Source organism: Electrona antarctica (assembly GCF_951216825.1).
Source record: "Electrona antarctica genome assembly, chromosome: 8".
NCBI classification, from domain to species: Eukaryota; Metazoa; Chordata; class Actinopteri; order Myctophiformes; family Myctophidae; genus Electrona; species Electrona antarctica.
This window is the reverse complement of record NC_136789.1, coordinates 20,556,057-20,570,709: the sequence shown is the minus strand read 5'-3', so window position 1 is coordinate 20,570,709 and position 14,653 is coordinate 20,556,057. Positions and strand designations below refer to the sequence as shown.

Sequence of the window (14,653 nt, the reverse complement as noted above, 5' to 3'; positions counted from 1 at the left end):
CCTTGAACAATGAAAGAGCTCTTGTTCTACTCTGTGTGAAAAGGGAGTACGACTGTCTCCAGATAAAACTAAAATGTTCCCCCACTTTTTAATTAACTAAATGTCCTCTAAATGCAACATTAAAGAATGTGGCCTTGAGGTACATTTCCATCTGTGCCTGTAAAGTTTGACTACACAGTTTTATCTACATTTATACCACAAATCATTGTTTGACTTTCATAGTAATATAGTTGTTTATATAGAGGTCTGTTGCAAGTTCCAGTTCTTAAATTAGCCATTATGTTCTGGCCCGCTATCTAATAGCTTAGAAGTTAAGTCTGGCCTACGGGCAGACATACTTGCTGACCCCTGACATAGGCCAATGTCACCAAATAAATAAAGATATACATGTCTAGAGACTTAATAGTAAGTAAGGACAATGCAATGCAGTAGCAGTTTGCCTTTTGGCTCCCATCTAATCCTGGCTGAAAGGATTGGCTGTCACTGGGTGGCAGTATATCATTGCAGTGAAAATAGGCTGCAACTCTGCATGACAACAATGCCTTTAGTATTGTAAAATGTCTTCTTGGCACTTCTAGGCAAACCGTCCTGTTCAAGAAACTAGCTTTTTATAACTGGTTATAACATCTTTATTTTGATTGTGAGTAAAACAACTTGCAATGTATCACAAATGTGTGAAAATAGCACAGTAGCTGCTGCGGAATAGTAACTACCAGTGAGTCTTTAATTCCACTCGGAGAGCAGCAAAGGTTGCTTCTCCAAGTACTTTGTTACATTTTAGTCCTTGTGCACTTGTGTTTACATTGGGACCAGGGATGTCCAGTCTAGGTATGTTGTCATCAAATACAACATTAGTAGTACATATACAAGACAAACATAAGTTGAGCTGTGCTCAGGGTGTTGGGGTTGGCGTAGAGGTATGGGTTGAGGTTCCAGAGGAGACATCAGAGATATTCAGCTCCCCTAGTTTTTCGGTTAATGACGTATCCTCTTCCAGACTGTGAGTGAGATCAGCCAATGGCTCCAGAAATTCAGTCCCTGCAACTTTCTTTCCTGTCAGTGGGTCAACCACCCTTCCTACTTTGTACACTATCTCAGACAGTTCATGCTTCACATGTTTTGACCTGGGCTCCGGCAAGGCCTTGAGAAGAACAACATCTCCCACCATGCACTGCTGTAAAGGATCGTGAGCAAAGTAAGTCTTCCTCTTGTTGAAGTACTGTGGGGAAGACATGGCAGAGTTGTTAGGGACAAAAAACAATGTAAAGCAGTAAAATATGATAATTCTATAGAATATAGTATGTTAAGATCAATATAATATGTCATCATTCTTGGGTTGGGAAAACATTTAAAAACAAAGGGAAGTGATTTGGATAAATGGATACATTTGAATAAATCACAGTAACCATGTTTGCTATTTTTGTAACATGCAACATGTTATTTTGTTACATTTTGGGGTACCCAGCCCCCCAAAAGAAAGACAGACAGACAGACAGACTAGTTGCTGTGCATGGTGGGCTTTAGACTGGATCAGGCTTTCCACAGCTACCCCACAACACAGCAGGCAATGTCTGCAGTGCAGACAGCGGAGCAGAAGCTCTCAATGTTTTAACCATAATACAACTAAATATACAATCTATGTAAAGCGCCTTGGATAAAGGCACTATATAAATGCACCATTTACCATTTACAAGAACACAAATCTCACTTGAATTGCAGCCCACCCTAGCCCAATGGTAAAAAAACTCACAGCAGTCTTGGTGAGTATATCAGATACACTTTTGTTTGGATGAATAGGCTTGGTATTGCAAAGATGCGAGATATCATTATAGCATTGCGAGTTTCTCGTGGCTATGACAGGCCAATAAAATAGAAGCTAAAACGGATCCATGTCATAACCAGTTATTTTCAGACTCTGAAAAACCAATCATGACTAGCTGCAATTTGCAACTCTAGATTTTTTTATAATGGGATGAATCTAGAATTGCAATACCCTCCATTGACTCCCCACTCATCCAATTTGCGTTTGCGATCTGCTTGTATTAAACAACGTTAAACTCATCAACATTGCAGCTCTAGGCCAAGCTTGAATTATCCTCTTTCAATCTGCCGAGCTTTTGTGTCATAAAAACCCACCGTAGACATGTTATGATCTACTTTCGTCAAGAAAGTGTTGTAGTTTGGAAGCGCTCGTCGTAAGTCACTGAACGGCCCTGCGTGCCATCTGTTTCGCATTTGCACATAATGCAGGAGGCAGCAGTGCGACCCCTTAATGAAAACGAGTGCTTCCAAACTTTGCTTCCAAAAAATAATCACCTGCAGAGGATGTCTTGACAGAAAGTAGCTCATAACATGTCTACGGTGGATTTTTATGAAACAAAACTTTGGCAGATTGAAAGAGGATAATTCAAGCTTGCACTACAGCCTACTACTACTAGTGAGTTTAACATCGTTTAATACAAGCAGATCGCAAACGCAAATTGGATGAGTGGGGAGTCAATGGAGGGTATTGCAACTCTAGATTCATCCCATTATAAAAAATCACACCCGTGTGAACTGAGTGGTGTAAGGTTTTATATAGCATGATCAGCTGTGGTCTGACGTAATGTCTGACGTAATGAAATCACACAAAATATGTTAAGTAAAAAAAGCTATCATTTTTGATAAATGTATGTATCACACCCGGATGTGATTTCACAACTGGCTTTTTTTGCGCAGAGAAAATGACCACGGTTGCTACGGTCATCCAGTTCACCCGGGTGTGATTTAATTACGTCAGAAATTATTTTGAACATAGCAACCATGGTCATTTGTTTATGCACACAAAAGCCAGTTGTAGGAGTGGTTTACACCACTCAAAAAAATCTAGAGTTGCAGAGTTGCGGCTAAATCATGACATGACCTGGAGTAATCCATCCCCAGAGTGAGCAGTGGACACTTACCTTGAGCAAGTAAGGGTCCAGCACGAGCCTTGTGATTCGCACTTTAGCAGTTTTATGCATTTTGGTACCTATTACTCTGCCAATTATCCATATGGCATGGACTGACGCCTGCTTCACCGACATCTTTCAGTCTTGAATCAAGGCTAGGTTACCTGCAACATAAAAAGATGACAACGTATTAGTCTTAGACTGAGCTGTGTGGAGTGTCAAATAACATCTCTATCCTGTATTTTATCTAATTGGGATTTAATTAGATGTAAAGAAGGGTACAGATATAACTGGTATAGTTACTGTTACTGAGGTTATCTGTAGGGGAGAACCTGTAGCTTAGGAGGACTGTAACACTTAAAATGGGTAGCTGGTTACGAGAATGGGACGAGCTAAGGTTTTCACAGATTCCTTCATGCTCCTTACTTCCATGCTTGTACTTGCTTATGCACTTTCCTTCATTATGCGCTAGTTTATATAATAAGGCAATGTGACGTCATGCTGTGACATGCAGTTTCCGTAGTTACAGACAGTTACATATACTGTAAACTGACATCAGCACCAAACTTTCCACCTAGCAAAGTGGTATTCGAACCACCAGTGGTCATTGAGGGGGTTCCAGGTGGTCCCCAGCTAAATGATGGAGAGTTCATAACCAAAATGTAGTTACCAACTCTCCATCATTTGGACCATTATAGATCTTTAACTATTGAGTGTAACATTTTACGCTCTCAAGAGTTAAGTTATTGTTAAACATCCGTGATACAAGAAGTCTACACAATAAGATAATGTAGAAGAATTGTTATTTTGATCAACATTTGCCTCGCCCTCTCCTATGGTTTGATTGATTGATTGAAATATTTATTAACAGTTTGCAGAATTACAGTACATTTCAAGCACAAACTCAATACAAAGACTGTTAACTGTGAGTGGACGACCCAATTAAGAATTACACTTGTTTACAAGAGGGTCCACCATGTTTACCATTGTAACGAGACATGAACGTGATGAATTGAACATGGTGGACCCTGTTGTAAACAAGTGTAATGCTTAATTGGGTCGTCCACTCACAGTTAACAGCCTTTGTATTGAGTTTGTGCTTGAAATGTACTGTAATTCTGCAAACTGTTAATACAATTTTCAATCAATCAATCCATTTGTAGTCTCTAAATGTTCTGATGAATTGAAAATGGTGGTCCCTGTTGTAAACAAGTGTAATGCATTATGGTGTCGGCCACAGTTTTTGTATTGAGTTCTGCTTGAAATGTACATATTCTGCAAACTGTTAATAAATACTTAAATAAATCAAAACCAGTAAACCACATCAATACAGCATGGAATTGTGGACAAAATATTTTCTTATTAGGTCTGAGAGGCTAAATCTCTTGGTGGTCCGTGGCTCGAATGTCGACTAAATAATGGACCTTGATATGAAAAGGGTTAAAAACCACTAACCTATCAGATCATAACAGACTTGTATAGGCTATCTGCTAGCAGCATTGGCTAGATTGGCAAACATAAACGAACATATTCTTCAGTGCCCATTATCGCGTTCGTAAAAGAAAAAAACAACATGAAGCTTTTTGAACATTATAACTTAATTAAATGAAAGAGACGATCATAAAAAATATATATCTCACCGATAAGACAATTGAAATGACAAAAGAAGGTCACATTCTCATCAGTGAAAATGCTTTCACATTCAATTCAGAGTATCTGGCGAGTGTTGATGACGTAAACCTACGGCTAGTAAAGTGGCATACACTTTGCACAAACGTGCAAATGCCGTTTCCCATGCAATAATTTGTTTCGAGACTTTCGCCGCGTGAAAAAGCCTGGGGATGCAAAGGCATTGCATTGCAGCAATTCAATAGTTAGTAAGTATTAACCTCCTAGCTCTGGTCAATATTTAGTAATAGTATTATCTTCACAGTACCCAGGACAAAAACAAACGATTTTTTCTCTATCAGTATAAATCTAGTTGAAATCAACAGTGGGCACCTGAGAATTTTGGGCACCCAAGCTTGCTCGCTTGTTTTTATTTATTTATTTGATATTTGGTTTTATATTTACAAATGAGGGGACAATACATTTAATATTTTGCCCCTCAATGTCCACTTTGTCCAGCTTTTAGTGTGTTGTGCACAAACTTTGTCCTACATTACACAAACATTAAAATGCCATTGACAATGAATGGACAATTTTGTGTAAACTCAAACATTGCAATGACGAAGGTGATGACGAATGAGATGATGTATGATGATATGATGTGGCCCTCACTTCACACGGGTATGATTTGTAAGTGGTGCAACCACTTAATTAAGGAGCTTTATGTGTCTGTGGGGGTGGGTGGCTGGCTGGCTGGGTCTGTCCGAGCACGGAAATAGTGTCACACACACACACACACACACACACACACACACACACACACACACACACACACACACACACACACACACACACACACACACACACACACACACACACACACACACACACACACACACACACACACACACACACACACACACACACACACACACACACACACACACACACACACACATTATTGGCAGCGGTGGCCGAACGGATAGCGGCGCGGTCTAGATACCGGAAGGTTCCCAGTTCGAATCAGCCGTCCGACACGTTAAAATTACCACCGCTGAAATGCCCTTGAACATTGAATTTTGTATTGAAATGTGTTCTATGAGCAGGGCCTGGCTGGAAACAAGTTCTTGAGCTTAGCCCAGATACCCTGGGTAAATATAGATTTCATTTCATTTCACACACACACACACACATATTAACTGTATATAATACTGTATATATATATATTATATACATATACATATACATATTATATATACATATGTCACACCCGAAATCATCATATATACTATATATGATGATTTCGGGTGTGACAGTACTGTACAGTAGAGTGACAGTACAGTACAGTAGAGGGACCCCCTGGGGATCCCCACGCGGTAACTCTGTCATTTCTCGACCGTTTCGGACGCGGGGCGGCTCGCCGGAACCGGGCCGGCACCCTGGGCGCTTGCAGAGTGCACAAGTACTGCTACTAACTAATGTCTATTACAACTGCTGTTCTAAATCCTTTAGACCCGTTATTGACCTTATACCAACCTTGAAACGTACCTTAGTTACGTCACCATCCACAGCCAATAAGGGACCACCATTCTTACCCCGACATACATACATACATACATACATACATACATACATACATACATACATACTACAGTGCATACGCTTGGCCTTTAGCCTTTACCAGGTGTGCCATCTGGTGGCTAATGAACCAAATACAAATCTCAGAAGTTGAAGCAGTTTTTAAGGACCCACTTTTAGGCCAGTGCAATAGAGCATGCCACATACCACATACATACGTACGTACGTACGTACGTACGTACGTATGTATGTATGCGGTCTAGTCTAACTTAGACTCAGGGGGGTGGACGCCTCTGCCTTGCATAGTCCCCAGTGAATAGGCAGGTTGCCCTTCACTGGTAACCTTACTTTGGATTTTAAATATATGAAGGTATTGTAGGCTGGGATTTTACAAAAAAGCCCCCCTTTTAAATACATACATACATACAGACATACAGACAGACATACATACATACTTATAAGGTATGCCATCTGGTGGCTAATGAACCAAACACATTCTCAGAAGTTGAAGCAGTTTTAGAGGACCCACTTTTAGGCCAGTGCAACAGAGCATGCTTTTGCCTTTTTTAAAACCTTACCCATTTTAACCAAATACATACATACATACATACATACATACATACATACTACATACAGTAAGCTTGGATTTTACAAGGTATGCCATCTGGTGGCCAATAAACTGAACACTAATCTCAGAATGTTTAAGCAGTTTTTAAGGACCCATTTTTAGGCCAGTGCAATAGAGCATGCTTTTGCCTTTTTTAAACCTCACCCATTTTAATACATACATACATACATACATACATACATACATACATACATGTAGCTTTTTAAAACATTATAACTTGTCATATTAAAGACATGTCTGTCTGTCTGTCTGTCTGTCTGTCTGTCTGTCTGTCTGTCCATACATGCTGGACCAAACTTTGCATGCACACTCCCAGTAGTTCGCAACTCCCAGCAGCAGACAAAATTGGACGTAGAAGATGAGATGGATCGGGCACACACACTACGCAAACCAGTGTCAAACGCCATCAGATTGGAATCCTCAAGGGGAGATGGAAAAGAACTCCAGTGGCAGTGACGAGAACTATGGAGGTCTCTTATCGTCAGCCTATACCCCAGTAGGGGTGTCAGGCCTAAGTAAGTAAGTCCCAGTAGGTGAAGGAAGACACTCCTTCCTTGAACAATAGTCAGCATATAAATGTTCCCTTTTCCGCCTAACAAAATCTGTAATTTAGCATTTTCTTCAAAACACACTTTTTGGTAGACTAGTCCTACAGATGTTGTCCAAAATCCTCACAAATCAGTGACAGTGAGTACATGTTTGTCATGTCATAAAGGTGTATCATTCAGATTTTTCATATTCCATTCCAGAGCAACCCCACATTCTAATCACACATTGAGGGGCCTCTAAAACAAACTTGTATTTTGTTCTATTTTTGAGAACTGCTTTCATACCATCTCCTCTATTTGGCTCCTGGCTAGTCATGAGGGTCATGCTTTAAGTGTGTTATCAAATAACATTCTAGTTTTCTGATGGAAATGAACTTTCTCTTTTGACCACCAGATAGTGATAGAGATCCCTTACACAATATGCAGAGAAAGACTGTATTGATCAAAAAGGAAAGAACTGAATCATCTACAAGCATACATATGTGTGAGAGAAATGCCTAGCAAGTTAATAGCATATGACTGAAACCTAATGGAAGGCGTATTCAACTGTCACCACTCCTTTGCATCATTATGTACATGTACAGGTTATTTCTATCTAAATTAGACCCACACCTAACCTCACTGCCCATAATCAAGACAACCATTTGGCAGTGATAGCAGTTTTGATTTCCACTGACGGAACAGTGAGGGTCTGAAGGAGGAGATTATATACAATAAATGTATGCATAACACAGAGTAAACAGTTCTGTCCCTGAGTGGGACTTGGACACGGGTCAGAACCCACCACAATCTGGTCTTAATCAGAGCTACGCTGTAGTAAAAGCACAGATCTGGCTTTCTCTGTTTCCCATTTAAGGCAGTGTAGCGTTGATATGCCATTGCCAGAAGTATAGCATCAGACAACTGAACACACTCCCACCTCATGCATGGGGAGGGAGTGTAAGACAATGCTCAGTATTGTGTTACTTTTTGCATTACAGCAAGCATGCATACCATGTTTCAAGCCAAAGTTTGGGATTGCCAAACGTGGTGCCTTCCAAACAATGTAGGGATAAACAAAGACATGATGCATTTTCTGAATTTTGGCAGCTTTCTTTAAACACTACTGCAACATTTGGAGAAATTCTATATGAAGTGTAGTCACAGGACTTAAAGCCTAATGTCTACTTTCAAGGCACAGGAAACGACTTAACAGTTATGTACTTTATCAATTCTGGGAGTAAGACCCAGACTTCGATCACATGGTATAACATGTCAGTTTCATATTTACCCAAGGATAACGGCATACATACATACCTTATGCCACATGTAGCTGATGTTTTGAGACATACGCTCTCGCCTCACATGAAGCCGTGACTGCAGTGAAATAAGACAGAGTCATGATTCCAAATAGACCATTTTGATAACATATGTATGGTTTTCTTGATAGCATAGTCATCCTCCACATCCGGAAGGTTTATGTATCCATTCACAGATTACAATGCTGGCATAATGTTGGCCTACATCCTCTGTTCATAAAGCAATTGCCCTCATGTGTTTTTGTACTAAAACTGCTGATACATATATATCTCCATGATTTAGTTCAGTTCTGGGTGGTGGTCACCTCACCCCCGAAAATCCAGACTATGAGTAGGTCTTTAGTCTGATGATCATTGAAAATGAACCCAAGCGCAGAAAGAAGCGGCCCCCAATTCCTAACAGAGTCCTAGAAACTACTATATTTAGCTATAAATATATCAGCCCATAAAGTTTATCATCAATAATAGTCAACAATATTGTTATGGGGCCTATGCAGTACATAGGCTATGACGTAAAATTCTCCATTCTCAGCCTCTAGCTTTTGTTCTATGACGACCATGAAGACATTCGACACACGCGTTCCACACCACCACAGGTTGTGCCGTGCCCGGTGTCGTGTCGGTCAGACCCACGGTTGTCCAGAACCGCCCCCAAAAAGGCCTCTGCCCGGGCTCTGGACTGGGCCCCTACCCAGGGTCCATATATGGAGCTGGCCTGTTCTGACCTCACAACACTCCATATTTGGTCATGCCTGGCACAGAACTCCATAAGCTGGCCTGTTCTGATATCCCAACACTCCATATTTGAGCATGGCTGACACAGAACTCCATATAGGAATAAAGGGACTCAGAGAGACGCATACAGAAATCTGACATAATTCTGATGTCTGGCATAAAAGGGGCACAGACATACTATCTGGGTGGGGCATGCATTTCCAACTTGCATCATTCCATCCAAGTAGGCCAGTGCCCAACAGGCACCGCCGTAGAGGCCCCACAGGCACCTCTCTATAGTATCTCTAAATGCACCAAGTCTCTGTACGTGTGTATGTACGTCTGTAATCCACGTAATACGAAAACTGTTCGCCCCACCGACTTCAAATTTGACACACTCGTTCCACACCACCACAGGGAGTGCAGTGCCTGGTGTTGAGTCCATCAGATAGCTGGTTGTCCAGAACGAGCCCAAAAGCTTCTGCCCAGGCTCTGGACAGGGCCCCTGCCCAGGGTCCATATATAGAGCTGGCCTGTTCTGACCTCACAACACTCCATATTTGGGCATGCCTGACACAGAACTCCATAAAGATGGCCTGTTCTGATATCTCAACACTCCATATTTGAGCATGGCTGATACTATTTGGGCCCCACGGGCACCTCTCTAGTATCTCTAAATGTATCAAGTCTCTGTACGTGTGTATGTATTGTAGCATCTGTCCCAAACCAAGACACAGGAGAGCGGGTGTAAGTGGGCTCTAGGCCTAAAGTTTTTATTTGTTCAGGTAATTCAACAGCTTTCAAGGATAACGCAAAACAAACGCTCGCTACAGGTCACGTTCAGATAATAACTCAAACAGTCTTTAGGTCCTCTTTCCTTCTCCCTCGGGGGTCCGGGGTAGGGGGACCGTCTCAACAGAGTGAGCCTGGGATAAACCGCCTCAGCGGTGTGATAATTCAGTTCAGTGAAAATAACGGTAAACCTCCGCTCGGGGAGGGGGGTGCTCTGTAGGGGCGGACAGTCACTCTCGCTCCAGTCGGAGGCAGGTGAGTGAGTGGCCTCCTTTGGCTCCTCCTTTCCTTGGCTGGCTGCCTGTTCTTCCTTAGCTCCTATATCCTTGTACTTTGCGCTCCTAGCGCAGCGCCTTAGAGAGGCGCTCTTTATGCGAAGCCCCGTGCATATGCCTGTTGTGGACGAGAGAGAGAGGGTTACTTGTCAGTCTAGTGTTAGACAGGAATGTGTAGAGTAATGTTCGGGTTCTCACTTACCGCCAGCGTTAGCCCGTGCCGCTTGATGAGAGGACAGAACAGGAGTGAGAGAGCGGCGCTCATATTTGAAGGTTTCCGGCCCGCCTCTCAGCGGTGACAGGTCGGGGTGGCGTAGGACGTGATTGGGGACATAACGAGCGTCAATCACCGCGCCCAGCCGCGTCCGTCGCTCTCTGTCTCCCTCTGTCTGTCTCTCTCTGTTGCGGTGGCTCTTACCTGGCTGGCGGTCTCCCCGTGAGACTCCACACACTCCCCCCCTTTGTTTCACGCTCGGGCGGGGAACTACCTGGCTTTCCTCCTCATACATTCTTGAGAGTGCATCGGCGTGTGCCATCTGTTTACCGGGGCGGTGCTCCACTTTGAAGTGGTAGTTTTGGAGTTCCAGGAACCACCTGGTCACTCGGTCGTTTCTGTCTTTATTTGTTGCCATCCATTTCAGCGGGGCGTGATCTGTGATCAATGTGAAATCGCGGCCCCATAAATAATATCTGAGGTGGTGGATGGCCCATCGGATGGCGAGGCATTCCTTCTCCACCGTTGCGTAATTACGCTCGTGCTTTAGCAGCTTTCTGCTGGCGTAGGTGACGGGGTGTTCATCCCCGTCAATGACTTGGGCTAGCACGGCGCCGAGGCCGGTGCCGGAGGCGTCTGTGTGGAGAGTAAAGGGTTTGTTAAAATCCGGGCTGACCAACACAGGCTCCTCACATAACACCGATTTCAAAGCTTCAAACGCGTTCTGTGTTTCCGGGGTCCATTTTACAGTGTTGGGGTTTCTCTGCCGCGTCAGATCATACAGTGGGGCTGCAACAGAAGAATAATTTTTAATAAATTTCTGGTAGTAGGAGATCAGGCCTAAAAACGATTTCACCTGTTTTTTAGTGCGTGGTTGTGGCCAGTCTCTGATTTTTTCCACCTTCCTGGTCTGTGGCTTCACACAGCCTCGTCCCACCGTGTATCCCAAGTAGTTTGTCTCCGCCAGGCCGAGGCGGCATTTCTTGGCATTAGCGGTGAGTCCAGCGCTCCTCAGCGCTTCCAATACTCTCTCGACGTGTACCAGGTGCTGCGGCCAGGTGGCGCTGTGGATGACCACGTCGTCCAGATACGCTGACGCGTAGTCTCGGTGTGGTCTCAGGACGCGGTCCATCAGCCTTTGAAACGTGGCCGGCGCTCCATGTACGCCGAACGGGAGTACGGTGTATTGGAATAGTCCCTCTGGCGTAGAGAAGGCTGTCTTCGGCCTGGCGGAGGCGGCGAGGGGGATTTGCCAGTAGCCCTTGGTGAGGTCCAGGGTGGACATGAACCGGGCGGGCCCCAGCTGTTCCAGCATCTCGTCGATCCTAGCCATGGGATAAGCATCAAAGGCAGTTATTTCGTTCACTTTACGAAAGTCATTACAGAACCTTATAGAGCCGTCCGGTTTGGGAACCAGGACAATCGGGCTCGACCACGGGCTGTGGGACTCCTCTATGACTCCGAGTTTTAACATCATTGCTACCTCTTCCTTTATGGCGACCCTCCGGGACTCGGGGATGCGGTAGGGTCGTTGTCTCACGATCTTACCGGGGGTCGTCGGCATGTCGTGCTCGACTAGGTGCGTGCGGCCCGGCAGCTCCGAGAACACGTCAGCGTTCCGCAGGAGGAGCTCAGTGAGATCCTGCCGCTGAGGAGGTGAGAGCTCCTCGCCGGTCGGCACTGGGGGCGGTCCCTGCGGGAGAGAGAGAGAGAGCAGAGCCTGCGCCGTTGGGAGCTCGGCGGCGGCGTGCCATTTTTTCAACAGGTTAATATGGTAGATCTGGTGGCCCTTTCTTTTGCCAGGCTGGCTGAGTTTGTAGTTCACTGGCCCGATCTTCTCTATCACCTCGAAGGGGCCTTGCCATTTGGCGAGGAATTTACACTCTGACGTAGGCACCAACACTAACACCTTCTCCCCCGGCTGCAGCTCTCTTCTAACGGTCCCTCTATTGTAGACTTTACACTGGTCTCGCTGTGCTTTCTGCATGTGTTCTCGGACTAGTGGCCATATTTTTCGGGCGCGTTCTTGTAGCTGCTCTACATGGTCTATGACGCTCCGGTGTGGGGATGGCTGGCTTTCCCATGTTTCTTTGGCTATATCCAATAACCCCCGGGGGCTTCTCCCGTACACTAGCTCGAATGGGGAGAACCCGGTGGAGGCCTGCGGCACCTCGCGGATGGCGAAGAGGACGTACGGGATTAACTGATCCCAGTCCTTTCCGTCTACCTCGGCCAGTTTCTTTAACATCTTTTTCAATGTGCGATTGAAACGCTCCACCAGGCCGTCAGTCTGTGGGTGATAGGCGGAGGTGCGAATCCGCTTTATGTTCAGCCATTTATACAGGGAGGAGAGTATACGGGACATAAAGCAAGTACCTTGATCCGACAGTAGCTCCGTAGCGACGCCCACTCTGGTGAAGTACATAAAAAGCTCACGCGCTATGACTTTGGCTGAGGCCGTGCGTAGTGGGATGGCCTCTGGGTATCGCGTGGCGTAGTCTAGTATCACTAGGATGTATCTGTGTCCGCGTGCGGACTTAGGCAGGGGTCCTACTATGTCCATCGCTAGCCGTGAGAAAGGAATGTCTATTATGGGCAGTGGTACCAACGGGTTCCGTTGTACCGGGCGGGGAGCGTTGAGCTGGCACTCGTGACAGCTCCGGCAATAATCCTCGGTAGCGCGCTTTACGCCCGGCCAGTAAAAACGTGCCAGTATGCGATCATACGTTTTCTGTACGGCTAGATGGGCACCTAGCTGGTGGGTATGGGCGAGGAGCAACACTCTAGAGATATACGACTTCGGGACAAGTAGCTGTTCGATGACGTCCCCCGTTCTATCCTTCACCGCTCTATAGATTAAACCCCGCTTCACCAAGAAATAAGGGAGACTTATTGGTTCACTCACCCCCTCTGCTGGTTCACCGTCGATGCTGCTGATCTGCTGGCGCGCCTGGGCCAGATTGATGTCTTCCCATTGCATGGTGGCGAACTCGCCGACTCGGGGTGGTGGTTCGTGTTCAGGTCGGGGGAACTCGGCAAAGGGATCTTCGGACTCGTCCCCCGGGGTGGGCATTGGCGCGTCATCGTGTTCCTCGCTCTCGTTAGCGGCGCCCTCCGCGGGGCTGCTGTCCGTCCTCGGCTCGTCTGAGGCGGGGCGGAAGGCGGGGCAAGCGACATTGCGTGGGTCACTCGGGGGTCGGCGGCGGCGTCTCCTACGGCGCCGCGGGCTCGCGGTCCCACTCGTGTCCCAGTATCGCTGGAAGAGGACGCTCTCGGAGCCAATCAGCAGTGGTACCGGGAGGTTCGGGACGATGCCGGCTTCCACGAAGGCTTCTCCTCGGGGGGTCTGGACACGGAGTCTACACATCGGGTAGCGACGCAGGTCGCCGTGCACGCACGTGACCGGGACGGTGTCCTCGAGCGGTTCGCCGGCCAGGTCGCCTCTCACTAGGGACACCACGCTGCCCGAGTCCAAGAGGGCGTGAGTGTCGGTGCCGTCGACCCGGACTGGGAGGCGGGAGGGTCCCGTCCGTGGTGATCCGCTGTGTAGGCAGACTCGACCCTCGTCGAGGGGTCCGGCTGATGGCATAGAGACGTCGCGGTCTCTGTCGGGACAGGTCCAGGAAATGTGGTCCAGTTTGCCACACACATAGCAGTGGCGTTCGGTCTGTGCTCGGGCGCCGCGCTCCGGACCGGGGTTTCGGGAGCGGGACGGGGCCTGTTGGTTGGCGGGTGGCCTCTTCTTGTCTCGGCCGCCGCGTTCGTCGCCCCCCCCCTTGTTGCTCTCGGGGCGGGTGCCTCTCATCATTTCGTTGCACGCATGGTTGCTTTCGAGCAGATCTACAAGCTCGTCTACAGTGGTTGGGCTTCTCTGAGCGATATACCTACGGGCTTCTGGCGGCAATGCACGGGTACAATAGTCTATGACCACTCGGTCCACAGCGGCGGGTCCACCTCCTGATGTTAGCCAGCGGTTGGCGAGGCGCATTAGACCCGCTATCTGTGGACGGGGCGGTTGGTTGGTCTGATAGTTCCAGTTATGGAAGCGTTGGGCACGGGCGGGCAGGC

At 46.3% G+C, this 14,653-nt stretch overlaps 1 protein-coding gene across 1 annotated transcript; it reads right to left on the bottom strand.

The window, feature by feature from the left end:
- Positions 1-590: 590 nt before the first annotated feature.
- mrps17 (mitochondrial ribosomal protein S17) lies at positions 591-4,727 on the bottom strand. The gene is made up of 3 exons (XM_079508793.1): positions 4,571-4,727; positions 2,943-3,094; positions 591-1,219 (listed from the first exon to the last, which is right to left on the bottom strand). Exons 2-3 carry the CDS (start codon positions 3,063-3,065, stop codon positions 893-895), a joined length of 450 nt encoding a protein of 149 aa, XP_079364919.1. The 5' UTR covers positions 3,066-3,094; positions 4,571-4,727; the 3' UTR covers positions 591-892.
- Positions 4,728-14,653: the final 9,926 nt, after the last annotated feature.